The 23307-nt window shown below is 38.5% G+C and overlaps 1 protein-coding gene across 2 annotated transcripts; it reads left to right on the forward strand.

Moving 5' to 3' along the window:
• The first annotated feature begins 1896 nt into the window (after positions 1-1896).
• wdr47a (WD repeat domain 47a) lies at positions 1897-22019 on the forward strand. Of its 2 annotated transcripts, none has more exons than XM_065262043.2 (15): positions 1897-2072; positions 2745-2921; positions 4705-4788; positions 6128-6212; positions 7007-7797; positions 8027-8144; positions 14169-14350; positions 16497-16739; positions 17097-17160; positions 17267-17424; positions 17620-17789; positions 17969-18139; positions 18356-18487; positions 18994-19212; positions 20855-22019. In XM_065262043.2, the coding sequence occupies exons 2-15, from the start codon at positions 2764-2766 to the stop codon at positions 20995-20997; spliced, it is 2718 nt and encodes a 905-aa protein (XP_065118115.1). In that variant the 5' UTR covers positions 1897-2072; positions 2745-2763; the 3' UTR covers positions 20998-22019. The 2 variants fall into 2 exon arrangements, with proteins under 2 accessions (XP_065118115.1, XP_065118116.1); XM_065262044.2 differs by having other exon boundaries at positions 1898-2072; positions 17623-17789.
• Positions 22020-23307: the final 1288 nt, after the last annotated feature.

Genomic DNA, 23307 nt, shown 5'->3' on the forward strand with positions numbered 1-23307 from the left:
AAAAACAAAAATCTGTGCAAAACAGATTAATTTCTGGTATTAGAAAACTAAAAATGTATTAAAAAATATATTTTTAAAATGGATGACAGCCAATAAAAGCCCAGATTAAATATAAACTCCTTCAATATTCTTTCAAATTTATCCTTCCAAGCTTTTTGATAAAATGACACAAGTACGGTTTTGTAATTTCTACAATGTAAAAAATGCAGCATGAAGTTAAAACAACTTGGTTTTGCAAGTCATTTCAACCTACTATTTTAGGTTTTGACCTCTGATAAGTTGACATAACTTATAAAAACAAGATGAAAATGTTTAACTTAATTTGTTAAGTTTTGTAACATAAAAATATATGCTGATTTGACAAAAACATTTTTTATAGTGTAGTCAAAGGGTAACTGCATTTCAGATGATAGAATGTAAGTTTTTAGTTATTTTTGATTTTTTTAGTTACAACATAATTCCCAGTAACATTTGTGTTATGCTATAGTTTGGATGAGTTTATTATTATTCTGTAATGTGAAAAAAATATAAAGAAAGAATGAAGGAGTAAAACTTTTGACCAGTAGTGTACAGGCTGAAAAAAATGATTCATTCAATTTACTAAATTTTTTTAAGTAAGCGGTCGCAATCAATTTATTTAAGCTACATTTAAACAAAAAAAAAAATTAGAAAAACAAAACAAAAAACTTTTTTTTAAATGTAAATTAAAGAAAAATGATTGCAACCACTTACCTTAAAAATTGAGTAAATTGAATGAATAATTTTTTTCAGTGTAGTTGTTACCACCTTTTTTACTCTAGTGAATGTTTCTTAATGGGTGGTTGTCTCTAAAAGTCAAAAGGGGTACAAAAACAACACAGGCTTTTCAGATACAGTGACAACAATATAAAACTAGTGGCTGACATAAATAAATCAGAATTAATAAAATTACAACCCAACTTAACCTGCTGAACACAGATATAAATTTTAATGGTTTGCATTACAAAATTCCTTTATGTGGTGTTTTGGGCCTTATTCCAGTAGGATTTAATTTTGTTTTGTTCCACTAGATAAAAACCCACCAATAAAACCCAACACATTACCAGCAGAGTCCCACAGAAAGCATTATAATTTTTAAAACCAATACATTTCGTATTGCCATTAATGAAAAAACGGCTAAAACAAGCAAGTGAGCTGGTTTTAGATGGTGTAGCAAACTGGTCTAGATGTGTTTTGGTCACTTTTAAAGAGGATGAAGCTGGATTTAGCTTGTCAGGCTAGGACCAGCTAAAACCAGCAAACCATCTGGTTTTAGCTGGGTTTTTAATATAGGGATTAGGATTTCTATGTTTTTCAGCAGGTAACCCAGTTAAGTATTGAAACAAAAAGTAATTTTATTATGTGTATGTTATCTTGACATAATGAAAAGTTGACTTTTTCCATGTTTAAGTGCTATAATTGGGTCCCCAGTGCTTCTATCAACCTAGAAAACACGCAAAAGAACAACCCAGTAACTTTGTTTTGGTAAACCATTTTCTGCAACACGTGAAAAAATACGTCATTGAAATCTGACTCCTCTTGTGATGTCAGAACGTCTTAATCTGCACTACCCAACCACAGCACAGCACTGCCATTTAGTGCAGAGCTTATTTGCATTTTAAAGGACCCCCCCCCCCCCCCCCCAAAAAAAAACAGCACAAAGTGGAAATTTTAACATGCTATAATAAATAATCTATATGGTTTAAAAGAAGCACTTCCCCGAAATAGCCATTCTCTTACTATTTTTTTTTTTTAAATTAGCCTTAATCCAAATATTAGTATAATGCTCAGTATAATGCTTACAAACACTGTTAATCCCCACTGAGCCGCAGATGAGCGCGAGACTGGGCGGGTTTGCGTGCTCGTGTGCGCGGATTGGTGGAGCGCGCAGCGCGCAGAGGAAGCTGCTTGCTTGACAACCAGCGAGCGGTTGGGACAACAAGATAGACGACTCGTTCGGATCACGCGATTAAACATCACACCGCGCTTGTCAACACACTCTCAACACCCCCACAGAGGATTTTGGCACTTCGCGTATATGTAGAGATCAGCAGGTGAGATTTAAATGGCTGTTTTGGTCGATTATCAGTGTTGTTTTGAGGAAAGGCGAGGCCGGGGAGGCTGCTGCTGCTCCGCCCGGATGACTCGATCTCTCTCCCCGCGCGGTTCTCGCGATATACAGGCGTTGAATCTGGGTGGATGTTCCCGTTAGTTTATTACTCTGGTAGTGAAGTAGGGAACTGGTGGGATGTAACGGGGCTTATTTAGGACCTTGTATATGTAAGCGGCCCGTATGTACGTTTAGATGAATGCTGGGTAACGGACTCCGGCGGTGGGAAAGCATGAGAAAGCAAATCTGTGTTTCCCATGGTGAAGGTTTGGGGGTGGTGCGACTCAGTGTTTAAAGATCTCGGCTGGTTTAAACCCCCAAACAGAAGCTGCCAGGGTTGGGTTGGGTCCCCTTAGAACAAGTAATGGTTTTATTATAGTAAAAGTGTAGTTACCACGTTTTTGTTTGATTGATCAGTCATTGATTTGATTGGTGAACCTTTTAAATTACCATAGTATTGTAGCAAAGATTGAACCCCAGCATCCTACTCATTAGTCTCGGTTGACAAAATGTGTCTCTTGTCCTTTTGAATTGAACCTTTCTGCTTACCTTGGTTCAATCTCCACAGAGCTAGCATCCAAGTATCTTCTAAATTATGCAAATTATGTGCTTTCAGTCTTTGACAGCTTGCCACCATGACGGCTGAGGAGATCATAAATGTGAAGGAGGTGGAGATCATTAAGGTGATCTTGGACTTCCTGAACTCACGTAAGCTTCATATCAGTATGGTGGCCCTGGAGAAGGAGAGCGGGGTTATCAATGGCCTTTACTCCGATGATATGCTCTTCCTTAGGTACGTACACTGCATGCACACGTGATCCTCAGATAGAGCCACTTCAGTATAACAAACAGATGAGAAAAAGATCTGCGTCTGTTTCTAGATGACAGAATATATAGAAATGTTACATACATTTCTGAATTGTTGCTGATTTGTTCCTATTCACTTATCTTACTTGAGCTGAATGAAGTTTTACTAGTAGCAGCTTAAAACCAAACTGTAAACTGTTGTCGTTTGAAGCTGAGGGCTGAATCTTAAGATTTTAGATTAACCAATAGCCCACTACTCAGATATAAGTAGATTTCCCTTGGACGCAGGCATGGGTCGGTGTGAGATTTTGGCGGTATGATAACATTAAGCAAAAAATACCACAATGTCACTGTGCTACACTAAAATGTGTTGTTATCAAATCTTTCCATATACAAACAACTACTTTTCAAATGGACATAAATTGTATTTTTAAGCAACATACAACATGTATGCCAGGTACAAATGAAGCCTTTAAATTATAATATTCTTTCAAAAAATTTTTATAAATATTAAATGTAAATATCAAATCAATTACATGACTTTTAATTTTGTGTAATCAGAGCTTTTTTTACCTTTTTTTATATTTGAATATATTTTGAGTATGTGATGACATATTCTCATGTCACAGAATTTACATGGCACTTCAAAGTACTTAAAGATAACCATGGTACTACAGTTGTGTCCAAAACCCTCTAAGTGCGTCTGCCGTGTTTTCCTGTAAATGAGCATTTTTTATCAGGCTCTTATGTTTATGTTCAATAATTTCATTTTAATGGACATAAAAAGATTATTGGTCAGTAACTGAAATGCTTTATATTGACAAATGTCACTTTTCTCACAAATTTGATAGTCTTTTGCTGCAAAAACCTCTATGTGCATGCAAGCTTTTTTGGTAAAATATCCAAAAAAGTCTCCAGTCACTCTTCACTGTCCTTTCTGAACAAAGGTCAAAAATGCAGTCAGTATCCTAATTCATTCTGTAATCTTCTATTAGGGGCTGGACACACCAAAACTTTTAAACGCGGCTGAAAGCGCCTTGAGGACGCCGAATGCCAGCTGTTTTTCAGCTGAGTGCCAGCTTTCTTCAGCTGAGCGCTTTGGTAGCTGTGATACTTCTGCTGCGAGCCGGTTGGTTGCTGTGGTAATGTCCCGCCCCTCCTCCACTGTGATTGGGCGGCCGTGTGAGAACTGACATTGACGAGCAGAGCTTTTCTCCCAAAGTTGAATCTCTTTCAACTCTCGACGCTCAGCGCAGAGCGCGGAAAAACCGCCGAGCGCCGGTTTTCAGCACGGAAAAAACCCGCTAGCTGCTGGCTTATTTGAAAAACGCCGAGCTTCCATTGGAAACAATTGAAAACATGCGCCGGCCGCGGGCGTAAAAGTTTTGGTGTACACAACCCTTTAATCAGATAAAATAAACTCTTACTTATCTCTTATCCAATTCTTCTTTTGTGCACTTAGAGGACATTGCTGACTTTGCTCTGTCAGCAATTATTTCGAAATGGCCTGAGGCCAGGATTAAGCAGATTTGAAGTGAAAGTATTTGATCAACGTATAATATGTGCCGAGAGAATTCGGTCAATATCATCATCATTTCATTTTTGACGGAGTTGAAGTTTAGCGACTTTTGCATCTGAGCTCTTCGGTTGTATTGCCATGGTTCTTTTTTTGTTAGTGTAGTCTGTTGTCCTAAAATATGCTATGAGTCAAAGTGTCTGACTATACTTTCCAACTTTAGACTCTCTCTCTCTTTCTCCCCTCCACACAGGCAACTTATTCTAGATGGACAGTGGGACGAAGTGCTGCAGTTCATTCAGCCTCTCGAGGGTCTTGATAAATTTGACAGGAAAAGGTCAGCCCCATTTGTTAATTTAGGATCTGACAAGTTCAATGTTCTTAATAGTTTCCAAATTGAAATCATTATGCCTTTCATCTTCATTACCGCGGACGTATCGTCCAGCTTGTCAGTGAATTACGGCTCTGTGTAGTAAATGTCGCTCCATCTGAAAGCAGGTTATGGTGATTTACTACTAATCAAGGAACCGGCTTTACTGACGAGATGCGCATGACAATCCCACCCAATATATTGCCCAGTCCTACACTATGGTTAATAAACCAAAAGGATGGGATTTAGAGTTGGGATGTTGCTGTAAAACAGTCTCTGATAACCAAATCTATTTTTTTATTATTAAAGGATTAGTCCAATTTCTTAAAAGAAAAATCCAGATAATTTACTCACCACCATGTCATCCAAAATGTTGATGTCTTTCTTTGTTCAGTCGAGAAGTAATTATGTTTTTTGAGTAAAACATTGCAGGATTTTTCTAATTTTGATGGACTTTAATAGAGCCCAACATTTAATACTTAACTCAACACTTAACGTTTTTTTTCAACAGAGTTTTAAAGGACTATAAATGATCCCAAACGAGGCATAAGGGTCTTATCTAGCAAAACGATTGTCATTTTTGACAATAAAAATATACACTTTTAAACCACAACTTCTCGTCATGTAGATCCGGTCGTGATGCGCCAGCTGACCCCACGCAATACGTCAAGAGGTCACAGAGGACGAACGCAAAACTCCCCAGTGTTTACAAGCGTCTTGAAAAAGGACCGTTCCTACGTTGTTGTATGTCAACTGATACTAATTAATGTCTTTGTGTCAGTTTATTGTTTACAATGGTCCGCAAATGTGCGTTTTATATATGTAACACGTGACCTCCCTACGTCACTACGCATTTACGTTAGGTCGCGCTGGGCCGGACCTACACGAAAAGTTGTGGTTTAAAAGTGCATATTTTTTATTTTTCTTGTCAAAAATGACAATCATATTGCTAGATAAGACCCTTATGCCTCGTTTGGGATCGTTTATAGTCCTTTGAAACTCCGTTGAAAAAAAACTGTTAAGTGTTGAGTTAAGTATTAAATGTTGGGCTCTATTAAAGTCCATTAAAATGAAAAAAATCCTGCAATGTTTCCCTCAAAAAACATAGTTTCTTCTGGACTGAACAAAGAAAGACATCAACATTTTGGATGACATGGTGGTGAGTAAATTACCTAGATTTTTCTTTTAAGAAAATGGAATATTCCTTTAAGTGAAGAGCACCCCAAATAATGAATTAACTCATTTGTATTAAATCAGACACTTACAGTAGTTTACCGTGTTTTTACTGTATATGGTCTCCTCTCAGGTTCCGCTACATCGTTCTGAAGCAGAAGTTTCTAGAAGCTTTGTGTGTGAACAACGCAATGTCTGCGGAAGATGAGCCACAGCACGTAAGTGATAACAGTTTCACCATGGTAACCGGTGCCGTGTAAGATGAGTTGTCACAGTTCATCTCTGATTCGTTCTGTCTGTTGTGATGTGGCAGCTTTATTTTCTTTCTTCAACTTTAAATTAATTAAATTATAGGACATGTTAAAAATAGTTACCTAAACTGAAACTATAGTACAGTGTAGGTTATACAGCACTGATTAAAAATAAATAAGGTTTAATGTTATTGCAGAATACATTCAGACAGATGATCAGGATGCCGAATGCAAGGGGTCTTGTATCACCCTTAAAGGTTTTTACGCGACAACAACCAGGCTGGATATACATTTTCCCACTTATTACGTGGCAACTTCTTGTCACATGAGTAAATATATGGGAACAAAATAAAGATTTATTGGCTCATTTGTACAAAAACCTATAGCAGCTTTAAGATGACATGCACTCAAACAAGTTCAAAGATGCATTTTGTTTAATCATTTGTAAATAAAATCTCATATATGTTATTAAAAATGCATATTTATATTAAACTACACTGATAAGAATGTCTTGCAGTACCCGGATGAGGCTGTGTTATTAGTTTCAGGACGTATCTGGGAATAAATTACCTCAGAATTTCACCACTGGCCAATCTGGCATTTCAGAGCACCATGTAATAAATTTATATATACCAGTATGGTTTATATGGCATTACCATCGTACACTGTCCAAAAAAACATGATCGTTTCAGTAAAAGAAAACTCTTACTAACAAGCACAACTAACAAGTCCCTTTCTCTATTATTTATGATACAATTCAGTTGGAGCTAACCATGCAGGAAGCCGTGAAGTCTCTTCATGCTCTGGAAGAGTTTTGTCCATCTAAAGATGACTACAGCAAGCTTTGTCTTCTCCTGACGCTGCCTCGCCTCACCAACCACTCTGAGTTTAAGGACTGGAACCCAAGCACTGCGCGCGTCCAGTGCTTCGAGGAGGCTTGCGGCATGGTGGCGGAGTTCATTCCCGCCGATCGGAAGTTGAGCGAAGCCGGCTTTCGCGCCAGCTCCAATCGTCTGTTCCAGCTTCTGATCAAAGGCGTTCTGTACGAATGTTGCGTAGAATTCTGCCAGAGCAAAGCCACCGGAGAAGAGATCACAGAGAGCGAGGTGCTTCTGGGTATAGATATGTTGTGCGGGAACGGTTGCGACGACCTCGACCTGAGTATGCTGTCTTGGATGCAGAACCTGTCGCCCAGCGTCTTCTCCTGCGCCTTTGAACAGAAGATGCTCAACATTCATGTCGATCGGCTCGTGAAACCTGCCAAGACCGGCTACGCTGACCTCCTTACTCCGCTTATCAGTAAGCTCTCCCCGTACCCCGCATCCCCCCTGCGACGACCGCAGTCGGCAGACACCTACATGTCCCGATCTCTGAACCCGGCGTTGGATGGGTTGTCCTACGGCCTGTCTGGGCAAGAAAAGAGGGGGCAAAGGACAAATGGAGGGCAAACCTCACCCATGTCGCACTCGTTTGCTAACTTTCACCAACTGAACCGTAGTGTGATGATGGACAATTCAGGATGTCATAGCATCTTTGAGGAGTCACCTGAGAGGTAACCGTCACCTGAACATCTAAACCACCTCAGATTTCTAGGCTTATTTTGGTTTTCAAATAAGAATTAAGAATTGTGGCCTTGGTTGTGTGATTTGCATGGTTAAGATTCTCAGTAATGTTCTCAGGTGGGGCTGAATGCCTTCAAATTACAATTTGTTCAGAACACATTTAGCACAATAGCTAAGGTGTGTGCCTCCCAAAATAACGTGGACTCTCTGGTTTTGCAGCTCCAGAACTGAAACTCCATCTGATAAAATGATGAACTCACCTGTTCCTCAAAACTCTCGCCCAGCCTCTGCCCCAGGTGAGGACGCCCCAGCACCCGGTTCTGCAGAGAAGAATGAGGTACTTATGAGACAATTTAATTAAATTGAACAACAGTATCTCTCAAATTTATTCTAGACTGCACCTGGCTTTTAAAAGTCACAGTGAAGATATAAGAGTTGGCCATCTGCATAAACCAGGGTACCCGCGGAGTCTTAAAAGTCTTGAAAAAGTATTGAATTTCATCTTCCCATATTAAGGCCTTAAAAGGTATTGAATTTCACCCCAAAGTCTTGAATTTTTCACGGAGGTCTTAATTTTTCAAATGATCAATAGATTTATATGCTGTTAATTCGGACACAAAACTCGCGTGCACAAAAACCACGCGCGAGCGACAGATACGAGCACAAAACACTATCCATGTTCGGAAAAGCATCTTAGCGAGCGCGCAGAACACTATTCGCGCGCGGGAAAGCATTCTCGCGTGTTCACAGAACAGTAATCGCCCGCTAAAAACGTCCTCACGAGAGCGCACCTCTGTTCAAAGCGCACAAATGCAGTCACGCGAGCAAAGTAAAAAGTTAGATAAAAAGGCTGGGATGATAAAGTAAAGGCTGGGATGAGCGCTCGCTCGACTCTCTCTATGCGCTCGCAGCTGCACAACACACTTGCTCGATCAAGTTGACTTTGGGACTGTGGGGGCGGGACAATGACGGGTGTCCTCGCACCTGTAATCGGTTGTTTGATTTAATCAGTGACACACACAATCTTCTGTTCAACAATCCGTATCTAGTAAATCTAGGAGAAGACACGTTTCAATATGATCATTATGTCGGAGAAGGTCATTTATATGTTAAACAATAGTCTTGTGTGATCCATGCAATAATAAGCTGCAAACAATAACGCAAATTTGAAAGCTATTATATATTTTGTTTACTGTTTGATTAGATAGTATCATCTTGCAATACATACTATAGGCTACATATTTACATTGTCACACTAAGTTGGCAGTAGAAAACTTTAGTATGGTCTTGTATAAAGATTAACAGAAAAGATTAACAGAAATATATCTATATATGAGCTTGTGTCCAGTTTTTTGTTTGGTTCAGTGAACAGATCTCTTGTCTTTTTAGGGTCAAAATAGCATTACATTTTAATTTGTTGTTCTGTTTGAGGGGTTTTTGTTTCATTTGCCATAATATGGTTAATTTTGTTTGTCAGTATTGTTTTGGTTCAGAGCATTACTGATGAGTGGTATTAGATGTTGTTATTATCTTAACTATATTGAATAGCAAAAAAAATTAATACCTTAAAATTGGTGTTATTGTTTGGTTTGCAGCTTATTTCATGGATCAAACAAGGCTATTGTTTTATCATAAATTACCTTCTCCAACATAAAGGTCATATCAAAACGTGGCGGGCTACACAAGATAAAGAGGAGAGGTGCATGTAGCCCCTGGCCCTCCAGTTGCCCATCCCTGATTGAGAGATTTTCAAATTTACAATAAATGTACATTTAAATCTATTAAATCTATTTGATTGTTGGTTTTGATTGTTGGGTAAAGATAAGTGTTAGGCCATTTGGGCCTTGGACTCAGCCTTTCAGAGGCATGTTGTCATGAATGTTCAAACACTTGTAAATATTAATTATTTGATATTACATTATTTAAAATGATTTATTCTACCGAAATGGGTGCGATGTAGGTATTAAATTTCATTTGAAGTGGTATTAAAAAGGTCTTAAAAAGCCTTGAATTTAGGTTTGACAATCCTGGGGGTACCCTGATAAACATTAGAAATACAACATGCCCATCGGATTTTGAATTCTAAAAGTCACATAGTGCTACAGAAAATATGTGACACTGCTTGTGAAAACCTAGCTAAGGTTAAATCATTCTACATAATGTAAACAATCTTCTGTGAAATTATAACCTTTATGTCTTTAATATTAACTAAGTATAACTGAAGTAAGGTCGTGTCAGAGATTGAAATAAATGTGAAATCAAACTTTGATGCTTAAAATTAGATTGTGTAAAATCCAAGCCAAATCTCGCAGCATTTTTATCAAATTAAACATATATAATATAATATAATATAATATAATATAATATATATATATATATATATATATATTATTAGACGGTTTCATCGGACGCAGGTGATACACGTCTGGATCCGAACCTTACTTCCGGTTTCGTTTTTTTAATGGTCTGACTAGTTGCTAAACTGATCTCTTGAACAAATGCCTCGTCGAAATATTATATATATATATATATATATATATATATATATATATATATATATATAAATATAAATATAAATATAATATAATATAATATATATATGGTTCTTTAATTCTTTCCCCGCCATTGACAAGTTAACTAATCAATTAAGAGATGCCAATGACGCGTTTTTCCGTCAATACGTATTTTCCTATTATCCACCAGGTGGCGTCCTTACCCATTTTACAAAACCCGAAAGCAACCCCTTAGGTCAAACAGTTCAAACTCTGTGTATGTTTTGATCATCACTCTGATCACTCTCAATTATCTCAGCTTTTTGCTTAAAATTTTGTGTTTTTGAAGAAACCTACCCATATTTGAGAGGTGATAAAAAGAGGACAAATGAATGTAGGATGAAACTTTTTTTTACAGCAGAAGCTTTGTTCTTTAATTTGATATACTGTACAGTATGTTTATATATTTAATGTAGAACATTTTCTGAAAGGCATTAAACTTTTGTGAAAAGCATTTAAAAAATGCTAACGCTGGCTGACAAAATTTTTTTTTAAACGCTGGCGGGGAAAGAGAAACTAAAGAAATTAGTTTTTAAAAAGTTATGTCAACTATTCACAGGTCAAAACTTAAAATAGTATGTTGAATTGACTTGCAAAAACAAGTTGTTTTAACTGCAGACAGGGTCACATATAGTGCAGAAAAAATGGTTCTCCTTAAATTTTTGATTTAATTCAACTTAAAAATATTAATTACAAAATGTTTACTCAATTTGTTTAGTAAGCAAATATTTTTAAGTTGAATAAACTCAAAATTTTAAGGCAACCAAAATGTTTTAAGTTGAACCAGCAAATCTTTCTTACAGTGTATTTAGTGATGTCATTATTTACTTTTTTAAGTTGGACCAACAAATTGTTTTACAGTGTATTAGTGATGTCATTATTTATCTTTTTAAGTTGAACCAACAAATCTTTCTTACAGTGTATTTAGTGTTGTCATTATTCACTTCTGTTGGTCTTAGCATTACGATTCTGCATGTTCTAAAATATTGACCATTACAAGTTGTTAGGAGGGTTCTAGATGTTGACATTAGAGATTGTTATATTGAGTTAGCTTGGGTTTTTGCTGATTCAGCATGTCAAATCGGCAGTGCAGCTCATCTGGGCGTCAGATTATTCCAATGAGACGTCAAGAGGGAACCCACAGACCCAACAGGCTTATTTTTTAACCTCTTAGGGGGGACGGACGCCGAATGCCAGCTTTCTTCAGCTAAGCGCTTTGGTTGATGTGATACTTCTACGTTGTTAATCAGTCATTGTACGATGCGCCGGTTGGTTGTTGTGGTAACGGCCTCATCCACTGCGATTGGACGGCCGTGTGAGAACTGACATTGACGAATAAAGCTAACTTCTTTTCTGAAAAAAGCTGCGCTTCCATTGGAAACAGTTGAAAACATACGTCGCCTGTGGGCGTAAAAGATTTGGTGGGCAGGCTACCTAAGTGAATATTTTTAAAGATATGACTCCATCTGTGATGAGTGGGATTTGTGTGAAACTGGTAAGCCAGTGCTGCTTTGCTTATGTTTTGGATCCCAGCTATCACTAGCTCTTCCAGTTTGCCATGAATCAATACTGACTACTGCCACCTGATGATATGGAAAGATATCTAATCTCATGTAGGACTACTTTGTTGCCGTCGGTTTGGTGTGTCCCTTTCCTAAAATATTGACTGTTGGTTGTAGGGATGCTAATATCAGTTAATTTTCCAGACCGACAACCGTAGCTTCTAAACCGAACATTAACCGTTAACTTATAAGATTTTAATATGAAATTGTCATTGAGTAAAAATATAGTTGACAGTTGTCTGTGAACTAGTAAAAACAAAAGATTTAATTTGAACGTGCAAACAGCAGCGACAGATCAACAACAGAACCAGGATTCATACATTATCAGATATTCACGCAACATTACCTTATTAAAAAGCACGCGATCAGTCCAGAGGATTAATATCCTAAAAGGGCAGATTGTCTACGTTTCATCTACCACAGTGGTCATTTCTAAAGCAGGACGCTTTTCAGAAAGTTTTGCTTTTTCGGCTGTCTCCGTTTGTGCAAAAAGAGAGATGTTTATGGACAGGGTCAGAGGCCACCAGCGAACGTCTGTCCGGATGTGCGCGAGACGGACCGCGTCATCTTGCGCGGACACGCGCATGTCTCCGTTCAGCTTCCAAACACGCATACAAATGATTTCTCATACAAATGATTACTTTATCAGACCGTCAGGGCAGCAATAATTTGTGTCATTTACAGGACATTCACAAATTAAAGATAGAAAAGTGGCGAAATGTCTGTCGGCTCATGACGACACGCACTATGTATGAACAAATATTTTTTTATTTTAACTGATAATGTTAATCGGTCATAAATTCTTACCTTCGGTTAACAGTTAAACGGTCAATGTGAGCATCCCTAGTTGGTTGTGTTCTAGAATGCTGACCATTAGATATCATGAGTAGATTTGGTTGAGTCTAATAGAAGTTGTGGTTGTTAGTAATGTTTTTAGAATGTTGACCATTTGAGATTGTTATTGTGAATAGGGTTAGGTCCATTAAAGCGTCTATAACATACACTGTTTCTGCATATCTAATGTTAATCTGGAGTACCTATAGAGTATTACATCCTTTATATTTCCGAAGAGTCTTTAGTTTTATCAGATTTATAAAAGACAGATCTTTCCGATAATGTACGAAAAAATTTGGAAGGAGGAGTTACTAGCTGCGGGAGGAGCAAGTCCGAGTCAACACTTTATACAACACTGACTGGACAACTTACGAATCACATGTTTGTGTCGTTTATATATAATAATATATTAATATGCACTTACGCACCTATTTCCAACATAACACAAGTCTTACTTACCGTATGCAACTCATGACCCGGACGAGACTTTTCAATGAAATCCAGCGTTAAACATACACGCACACAAAACTCTGCTGCTACCCTGAATAAACAAACTATATCTATTGTTTCCATAATGATGGCTTTCTTCTCCTTACATCTAAAAACACACTTCTTTTTTTGTGCCATTGTTGAGTTTGATATAAAACAAAGCTGTCGCATGACGTGATGCCTGTTACTTAGTGTCCTCGGCTCTCCCGCTGATTGACATGTGGGCGTGGTTTTCCGGGGGAATTGCCCATAAAAACAAGTGATACGTATAGCATACCCCTGAAACGTCAGCTGAACCTGTAATCGAAAAAAACTTTCCGAAACTTGTACGAACCCTGGTGAAGTGCATTCGGCACAGAAATACTCTGTAACACATCCAATTGCTTTTTTGACACTTTCCATTTGTTAAGCATGAGGAAACCAACTCTTAAACTGTGTTAATAAGTCAGAATGCATGAAATACCATTGAACCACCCCTTTAAAGATTCTGGTTGGAAAAAGGGTTCTAGAAAGTTGAGATTTAAAGATTTATTATAATGCAGACCTATTGTGGAATCCCATTTATCATTCTTTATTCTCTGTGGACAAACACACACGCACACACACAGACACATCAGATAATGTGAGTTATGACAGACATTTATTGTCCTTAATTCCATATCCTGTGGTTTCCCTAAAATTCCTGCGGTCTATCCAGAGAAGATTACGTACATTCCCTGTGGGAATCTAATTTGTAAAGTTGTGTATGTTCAGATATTTTCAACTTTATGGAAATAATTCCTAAGGGGTTAAATAAATGAAACGTAAATTACCTCAAAACATCAATTTATATTAGAAATTGTATTAGTAAAAGAAAATGTGTATAAAGAGAGGTCTGCTATGCTTCAGCTAAACATCTTTGTCTCTGTGTTGTTGTTTATGTAGCTACGGGACTCCACAGAGCAGTTTCAGGAGTTTTACCGCCAGCGTCTGCGTGTGCAACAGCATCTAGAACAGAAGCAGCAGCAGAGGGAACTATACCAGCAGATGCTGCGAGAAGGCGGAGTCCAGCAGAATGAGACCCCGCCCACTGCTAAGCCCAATCTCACGGAGACCTTCCTCACCAGGTCAGTCAATTTCTACATCATCATCATCATCACCACCACCATTATTGAAGTTAAGAGATCTGTGTACTGAGATTGGACTGCAATCCAGCTGTAGTGAACAAACACAAAGACAGAAAAGATTTGATATCTGATGCTGCTAACAGCTAAGGTTGAATAACAAATAATGACAATGAAAGTGACCTCAGGGTTTTACAGATGGTGCAGCGAGCAGCCGGGACAGTTGAAGGGGGTAAAGAAATCCCTAAGGAGAACGCACATATGCACATTGACGTTCTGAGACCTGTTTCACATCTGACACATTTGCATAGTCATTGTTTAAGTACCAGACAGCACCGTAGTTTGTTTTCATGTGGCCTGGGGCTATGTTTTTATTGTTGGGCCTTCACCTTTTGCAGCCCACAAGGTGCAAAACTACCTCTGGAAATGGTTTATATTCTGTAATATACTTTTTGTTGTTGGGGGACACAATGTTTTCGGGAGTTAGCTGTAAAATCCTCTCTGCTTCCTCTTCTGCTCAGCTCTGACGGTTCCTTGTTTTTTGTGTTACTGTGGTTACAGAAAAATCCTTAAGCAGAACCATAACAAAGAGAGGTTGTAAAACTGTGCCGTTCCACTGGTGATGTCATCATTAGAGTTGAGAAGCATAAATAATGAAGCGTGTCGGAGGGAAGGGGGACAGGACAGTCATTCATTGTTCGGTCAGAGGAATCAAGAGAATATTACTCCCAAACTGAATTTAAGATTGTATATGGCAGTTTCAGTAAACTTTAAGTTTAAAGAGTTTTTATGGTGGTACAAAAATGATTGTTTATACTGTGTGCCTATTGTGTCCTCATGTCACTTGTGTTGTGTGGGTTTTAAACAAACCGCCCTCTTGACGAAAGGGGAAATTACCAGTTATGGTAGTTGTGCTGTTGGGTGGTGTTTTATAGACACGGAGGAAAGGATGAAAAGTTAATGAGGCTTCTACAGATGGTGCAGCGAGGATGGAGGAGTCCCTAAGGAAAAATGAATAAATATTTAAAGGGATAGTTCACCCAGAAATGAAAATTATTTCATCATTTACTCACCCTCATGTTGTGTTAAACCTGTATGAGTTTTTTCATTTTGATGAACACAAAAGAAGATATTTTGATAAATGATGGTAAGCACACAGTTGATGGTACCCATTGAATTCCATTGTATTTGTTTTCCTACTATGGAAGTCAATGGTTACAATCAGCTGTGTGCTTACCATCATTTATCAAAACATCTGCTTTTGTGTTTATCAGAAAAAACTTCATACAGGTTTTGAACAACATGAGGATGAGTAAATAATGACAGAAGTATCATCCCTTTAAAGGGATAATTCGGCCAAAAATGATATTGAACCCATGATTTACTCACCCCCAAGCTGTCCGAGTTGCATATGTCCATCGTTTTTCAGACAAACACATTTTCGGATATTTTAGAAAATGTTTTAGATCTTTCAGTTGATTAAATGTAATGTTACGGGGTCCACGACCTTCAAGTCCAAAAAAAGTGCGTCCATCCTTCACAAATTAAATCCAAACGGCTCAAAGATGATAAACAAAGGTTTTCTGAGGGTAATCCGCACGGTGTTGTTGTAGAAATATCCATATTTAAAACTTAATTAACGAAAATAACTACCTTCCGGTAGTGCCGCCATCTTAGACTCCTCTGTATTCAGGAGAGAGTATTAGCGTAGTGTATGCACTTTTCTTAGTGACGTATGACAAATTCGGAGGGCGGGGGCACAGAGCAGCAGAGTAGCCTCCGTAGGCTTCGTAAGCTCTCATCCTGAATGCGGACGCGACTAAGATGGCGGTGCTACCGGAAGGTATTTATTTACGTTAATAAAGTTTTAAATATGGACATTTCTACAACCAAACCGCACGGATTCCCCTTAGAAGACCTTTGTTTATTATCCTGGAGCCGTTTGGATTTAATTTGTGAAGGATGGACGCACTTTTTTTGGACTTGAAGGTCGTGGACCCCGTAACATTACATTTAATCAATTTTCTTTGCGTTCTTGGAATTGAGAAACAGCCTAAGTTGACGCAGATGTCACGTGTCAAACTTATATTAGGTGTGAAGCTAGAAGATTGAATCGAAATCCTAAAGAAGTTCTTTTGTATTTTTGCAGGTCTATTCAAAAACTGGAGGAGCTAAATGTGGGAATGGATGATTTAGGAGAAGAGGTGCAGGCTCTGTCACAGCAGTGTAATGGAGGCAGTAATGGCAACAATCTATCAAAAGAAGCTTCAGCGGCACCACACACACAGGGAGAAGATGGAGGTGTAAGTGATGTGGTTACCAGCACTCCACAGAGATCAGCAGTGCAGGCAGCCTTACCTACACCCAGCCAGTCACCTGTGCTACCCCTGAGGTGAGGCCACAGAAGCTTTTGAGGTTCTTGGTTGCCTGGTTGCATAATCCATCAAAACAAACACAAATTATGCATTTGATATACAACTGTTGCTTGTGTGAATTAAGCTTAAAATAGCCATATGTTATAAACTAGTATAAGTATAGCCATCTCTGTTTAAAACTGAAAGAAGAGATCCTTCCAGAAGGTTACACAATGCACCTTAAAGTGATGCTTAATGATTAAAATTAACCAAATAATTCACATCTTTTAGAAGTTAGTTCTGCCTAGTAATGTTTGTTTTTTTTGGTCAGTATTACTGGTTGACTTCACATGGGTCAGTGGATGTTCTTATGAATAGTTTATCTCTTTCTGCAGCACCTCCCCTAGAAAAAACCCTGAACCCAATGACAGCAGCTTGACCCGCTCTAAAGGCCCAGAGGTACAGCGCCCCCTACAGCTCAGCACAACTAACATACATACAGTACAGCTTTATCATCACACACATTTATTCTCTCTCTCTCTCTCTCTCTCTCTCTCTTTCTTAGAAAGAGAAGTCTAAAGCTAAGTTTGTGATGGTTAACACTCTGGAGGACACACAGGCGGTGCGAGCCGTGGCCTTCCACCCTACAGGAACTTTATACGCTGTCGGCTCAAACTCTAAGACGCTGCGTGTGTGTGCCTATCCTGATACACTGGACACAAGGTCAGCTGCCCACACATACTACGTTAAACCTGCTAAATTAGCAATAAATTGCTTTATGTGTGTGTAGTCTCTGTTTTTTAAACAACCACACATTCATATCTGAATAAGAAGGTGTGGGAACTCCGTAAATGATAGATTAGTGATAAAATGTTTGAGTAGTAGAGGGAACAAGTGTGTGATGTCTGTTTATCTCAGCAGCCCGGGTACAAGCAAACCTCCTGTAATCCGCTTTAAGAGAAACAAACATCACAAAGGCTCCATATATTGCGTGGCCTGGAGCCCCTGCGGTCAGTTGCTGGCCACCGGGTCCAACGACAAATACGTCAAAGTGCTGCCCTTTAACCCTGAAACCTGCAATGCTACAGGTAAGAGAGATGTATTACAAATAAAAAGACCTCATAAATCCCAATAGTCCTATTTATTTTATCAGAAGGTGCAGTACTTGTATATCTGGGATTTAAACCTTCGACTTTTGTGTTGTTTGTGTCATAGTCAACCAATTGGTTGCAGGTATTTATGCCAAACCTTACTCTCTGTGCTTCAGGTCCAGATCTTGAGTTCAGTATGCATGATGGGACTATCAGAGACTTGGCGTTCATGGAAGGGCCTGAAAGCGGAGGAGCCATTTTAATCAGCGCCGGCGCTGGAGACTGTAACATTTACACAACAGACTGCCAGAGAGGACAGGGTCTGCACGCGCTGAGTGGACACACGGGTACAAAATTATACACACGCCTGAACATTTAAAGGGACAGTTTGCCCCTAAATTAAGCGTTTATAGCAACATGAACAACATCTATGTATATACACCTACATCAGTTCCTGTTCAAATATAAAATTGGCCTTCAAGCATCTCAAACACCTGCACTCACATTGGTTGTACTTACTGTATAATATTTGGGTCTCTAATATGATTTGTCTGTGTATTCAGGTCATATCTTGTCTCTGTACACGTGGGGAGGTTGGATGATAGCGTCTGGATCACAGGATATGACGGTGCGTTTCTGGGACCTGCGGGTACCTAGCTGTGTAAGAGTGGTGGGCACAGCTTTCCATGGCTCAGGTGGGCTTAAATTACTTTGTATTTACAGTCAGTTAATTTTTTTTTTGATCTGTGGTGGAGGTCTTCACGGGTCCATTTTAGATCCGAAAACTTGAGGTCTGACCCGAGAGCAGAGCGGGTTCGGGTCTAAAAGATAACAAAGGAAAACAAATGGAGCATGCAAGGACAACAGGGTTTCTTTCTATCTGATTGGTGCATGCAGGGATGCAGACTGCACACACGTCAATCTTGTTTACATTTGGGTCCAGTCGAGTTAAAAAAAATTGCCACTGGGTCGGGTCGGACCCCTGTCTAATTTTCTCGGGTTTGTCTCAGGTCGGGTGTTTCTTCAAAAAAAATTATTTATTCATGTCGGGTTCAAGTAAAAAGTGATTTTGGTCATTTCGGGTAGGGTACATTTCTTTAGACTGGAGAAGACCTCAAATATGTGGTCCTTTTTAAGTTTAAAGGTTTGTTTCTGTGAATATATGTTGCTTGATATACCTTGTGATGTGTGTGATCTACAGGCAGCCCCGTGGCGTCAGTGGCGGTTGACCCGAGTGGGCGTCTACTAGCAACAGGGCAGGAGGACAGCTCCTGTATGTTGTACGACATCAGAGGCGGACGCATGGTTCAAACGTACCGGCCACATTCGAGCGACGTCCGATCGGTGCGCTTCTCACCCGGGGCCCACTACCTGCTCACGGGATCATACGACTCCAAAGTTATCGTCAGTGATCTGCAAGGTGAGATCTCATCTGAGTGCTATTAAATTGGATTTATGAAACTAATCGGTTGAAATAATTTTGCTACTGTACTGTTTATCATTTACTTACATCCCTAGATTGCAGCCGTGCAGAACTGCCAAAAGATAATATTTGGTTATTTTTACATTGATATTTTTTTGCATTTATTGATGTACATAATAGACATGCAATACGCAATAGCACACACTAGCAAATCTGACTTTTTCCATGTTTAACTCGTTCCCCGCCATTGACGAGATATCTCGTCAATTAAGAGAAAACGCTTCCCCGCCAATGACGAGATTTTCCGTCTTTCCGCAATACCGCTATTATCCACCAGGTGGCGCCCTTCCGCAACTTTTTAAAACCGGAAGTATTGCCCTATGGCAAGCTGCTGCATCTCCGTGTCTGTTTTAAAGATCGCTCTGAATGGGATCTCTATCAAAAGTCCGTCATAAAAATTGAATTATCTCTGCTTTTTGCTCAAAATATGGTGTTTTTGCAAAAACCTACCCATATTCAAAAGCTGATTGCAAAAGAACCACTAAAGGTAGGATGAAACGTTTTTTTTTTTGTTTGAAAGCAGAGGGTCTGTTCTTTCATTTGGTATATTGTATGTTTATATATTTAAAGAAGAACATTTTCTGGAAGGCATTAAACTTTGGTGAAAATCATGAAAAACGCTGGCGCTGGCTGGCAACTTTTTTTAAAAATGCTGGCGGTGAAAGAGTTAAGTGCTATAATTGGATCAGCTCATTTGCATTTTAAAGGACACACCCAAAAACTGCACATTTTTGCTCGCACAGGATTCCCACGGGTTCTTGAAATCCTTGAAAGTTTGTGAATCTAGGGAAAAAAATTCATTTTATGCAAGAAGTTTTCTGGAAAAAAAAATCCATATTATTCCCTGTTTAGTGTAGGATAATATCATAAAAATTCTAGACTTTTTAAGCGCACGTGCTAAACTGTTCGCTATAAATGCTTATATCTTATGTATGCGAATGTTGATTCATACCAAAATGCTTTTTTGCATAGTTATGTTTGACACATGAAAACGTCTCGGTTACGTATGTAACTGTTGTTCCCTGAGAAGGGAACGAGACGCTGCGTCTCCCTTGCCATTCTTCCTGTGACCCTGTAACGCCGTCTTTGGCAATATTTCAGATAGCGATATATTTCCTGGCTCCCGTGTCTCCCTGTCTTTGTCGTTACGCCTCACCATTGGTTGATTTTGATCTACACATTCAGACGCACTTGGAGGCATCTCCAAAGTGTCACTGCAGTGATGCAGCGCGAGTTCCCTTGAAAGGGAACTGTAACAATGTATCTTAAAAGGTAATACGATGTAACCTTGCTCTCACTTGAAATGTGTCCCCACATTTAGTCCTTGAATTTGAGGGTATTGGACCTGGAAAGCCCTTGAATTTAAAGTTAACTAAGGTGTGGGAACCCTGTCACACCTACAAAGTGTCAATTTTAACATGCTCTTTGGGGCATTTTGGGTTAAAACTTCACATATGTACTCTGGGGACACCAAAGACTTATATTACATCTTAAATAAGTCTTGTGAAATGTCCCCTTTAAATTTAAGCGCATGTATGTTGATGTGCATTTAAAATATCTTAATGTCTGTGCTTTCCAGGGGACCTGACGAAACCGCTGCCGTTGACTGTAGCTGGCGAGCATGCTGATAAAGTTATTCAGTGCAGGTGGCACACACACGACCTCTCTTTCATCTCCTCTTCTGCCGATCGCACAGTTACACTTTGGACACAGGCAACATAGGGTCAGCACCAGCCACAAGGCCAACAGCACACACACAGACGCACACTGCAAGAACAAAGAGTCTGGATTATGGGAATCTAACTTGCATAAAAGTCTGTGGAATTGGTTGAACAAATATGCGTGTTTGTGTTGCGAATCTATCTATATGTTGCGATGGTACGTGCGTGCTTGTGTATGATTTTTATGGCGGCCATGAACCATATTGGGATTGATGTATTACAGTATACTTTGCTATATTTGTGTAATAACCTTTATGCAACACTGTACCGTTAAATATTCATTCAATACACTCAATACACTCTGATAAACACGAGACTCTGTGATGGCATGTCATCTACTGTATACCGTGGCCTTCCTCGGATTTTATAACGTCCCTGCATCTACCCTGCCTAAACATCCACTCTTTGCGATCACAGCGCTTCTGTACAGTACCTGCTTAAATGTTTAAATCCAGCATTCTTAATGTTTAGCGTCCTTCAGTATTTATTATTTGAGTTAGTTCTTTCTAATGTATAACATGCTAATTGCAACCTTGCGGATGAATGTTTGAATGGCAGGTGTCTCCATACTTGTGTTTAAAATACTACATCAAAATTAAGCTGTGCCGATTTTAAGGGAAAAGTCAACATAAAGTGGCTGCTGTTGTACATGATATTGAGTAAGTGTTATTTAAAATCTTTGTTTGAATGCTTCACTTTGTGTTTGCAGTCCTTGTGAGACTCTCTTACAGTGACGGCATGGAGAAAAGTATTGCATTTGAAATTGTTGTTGTCTGTCAATAGTGCTTAAATGTGTTTGGGCATTGTTAAACTTACACAACATTTAACATGAAATATGACAGTTAATACTCTCAACTTGCACTTTTTTTGTTTCTCTCATCTCTATTTTGTTTGAATTGCACTTTGTTATGGGTTGTCCATGTTGTATATGTTGTAATGATGTAGATTTTATTATTTAATCTCATTATTTTTGTTGTTATTTATAGTTATACATTTTAAATAAAAGCCAAACTAACATGTTGACACATTTGTGCTATAAAACGGTCACGTAAGTCATTATTGTAAAATGTGTTGTTTCTGCCTCTTTTTTTTTTTAAATGGTAACTCTTTACAATAAGATTGCATTTGTTAACATTAGGAAATGCATTAGTTAACATGAGCTAACAATGACCAATACTGCTTAAAAATCTTTAGCCATTTATTTGTCTTAGTTTATGCCAATGCAATATTATTCGTGTTAGTTTACCGTGCATCAACTAATCTTGACACTTACACTATTTTTTTGTAATGTATGAAGAAATGTAAAATAAATGCTGTTGAAGTAGGCTATTGTTCATTGTTAGTTCATGTTAGCTAATGCATGAAGTAATGTAGGCTAAACAAAATTTTTTATGTTACCTCAGGTGAATGAGAAACACGCTACAATTATATAATTAAAAGCTTCCTTCTCTAGTTATGTTTTCAAATGTCCTTTGAGTCGTACTTTTGAGAACTATATTTAAAATAATCTGAGATCCCCCCCATTTATACTGCACCAGATGTTTTGAAATATTGTTGATGGCTTTCGTAAGCGCCGTATTCACATCTTTGGTTTTGGCAATGTCGTCCTGGCAACAAAGAAACTGTATAGCTATCCGATCAGTAAAACACATTAAATTTAGCTACTGTAGCCTATACTGTATAAGTTCTGATGCACAGCCTGGTTAATGCATACGTCCAACCCTCTGACGACGAAGTTTCGTATTACATGGCGGAAATCCTTCATATTTTCTTTGTTGTGAATTTGTTTCGATCTTTTGTTAGATGTAGATCTGCGAAATAGTGTTGGGTGATTAAAATCCCGTTTTATTATCACTAAACAATGAACGGGTACGGATGCAGAGGTAAGTTATCTGATCCACGTTATATGCCAACAGTCGAATACGGCTGTACGTTTTTACAATAAGCGCTTGCGTAAAATATTTAGACGTTTGCTATATGGACAGTGTGACGTATTGAATGAATTAATGTTGAAACCTTTACAAGAGCAAGATATTTGAAAAATAAAAATATTAACTTAAGAAAATGAACGTTTATAAACTATTTCAGCAGTAACAACAGCTTTTGTATAACAAACATAACATCCGGTAAACTTTCGCAAAGAATCAATAATAGAGTTGGGTTGTATTCCAGAAAGCAGGGTTAACTTACCATCATTAACCCTGAACTTTGGTTTGATTTACCCTAAACTTGCTTACTCGTGGTATGTCGGTTCCAAAACACAGCTTTAAGAGGTAAAGTTAGTTCAGTCAACCCGCTGAAAGAAACCCGC

This window comes from Paramisgurnus dabryanus, chromosome 6 (assembly GCF_030506205.2).
Source record: "Paramisgurnus dabryanus chromosome 6, PD_genome_1.1, whole genome shotgun sequence".
NCBI classification, from domain to species: Eukaryota; Metazoa; Chordata; class Actinopteri; order Cypriniformes; family Cobitidae; genus Paramisgurnus; species Paramisgurnus dabryanus.

Coding starts and splice junctions, on each gene's coding strand:
- wdr47a (XM_065262043.2), top strand. CDS start 2,764: ATGACGGCTGAGGAGATCATAAATGTGAAGGAGGTGGAGATCATTAAG. Junction 17,425..17,619: donor CCTGATACACTGGACACAAG/GTCAGCTGCCCA, acceptor TGTTTATCTCAG/CAGCCCGGGTACAAGCAAAC. Junction 19,213..20,854: donor TATCGTCAGTGATCTGCAAG/GTGAGATCTCAT, acceptor TGTGCTTTCCAG/GGGACCTGACGAAACCGCTG.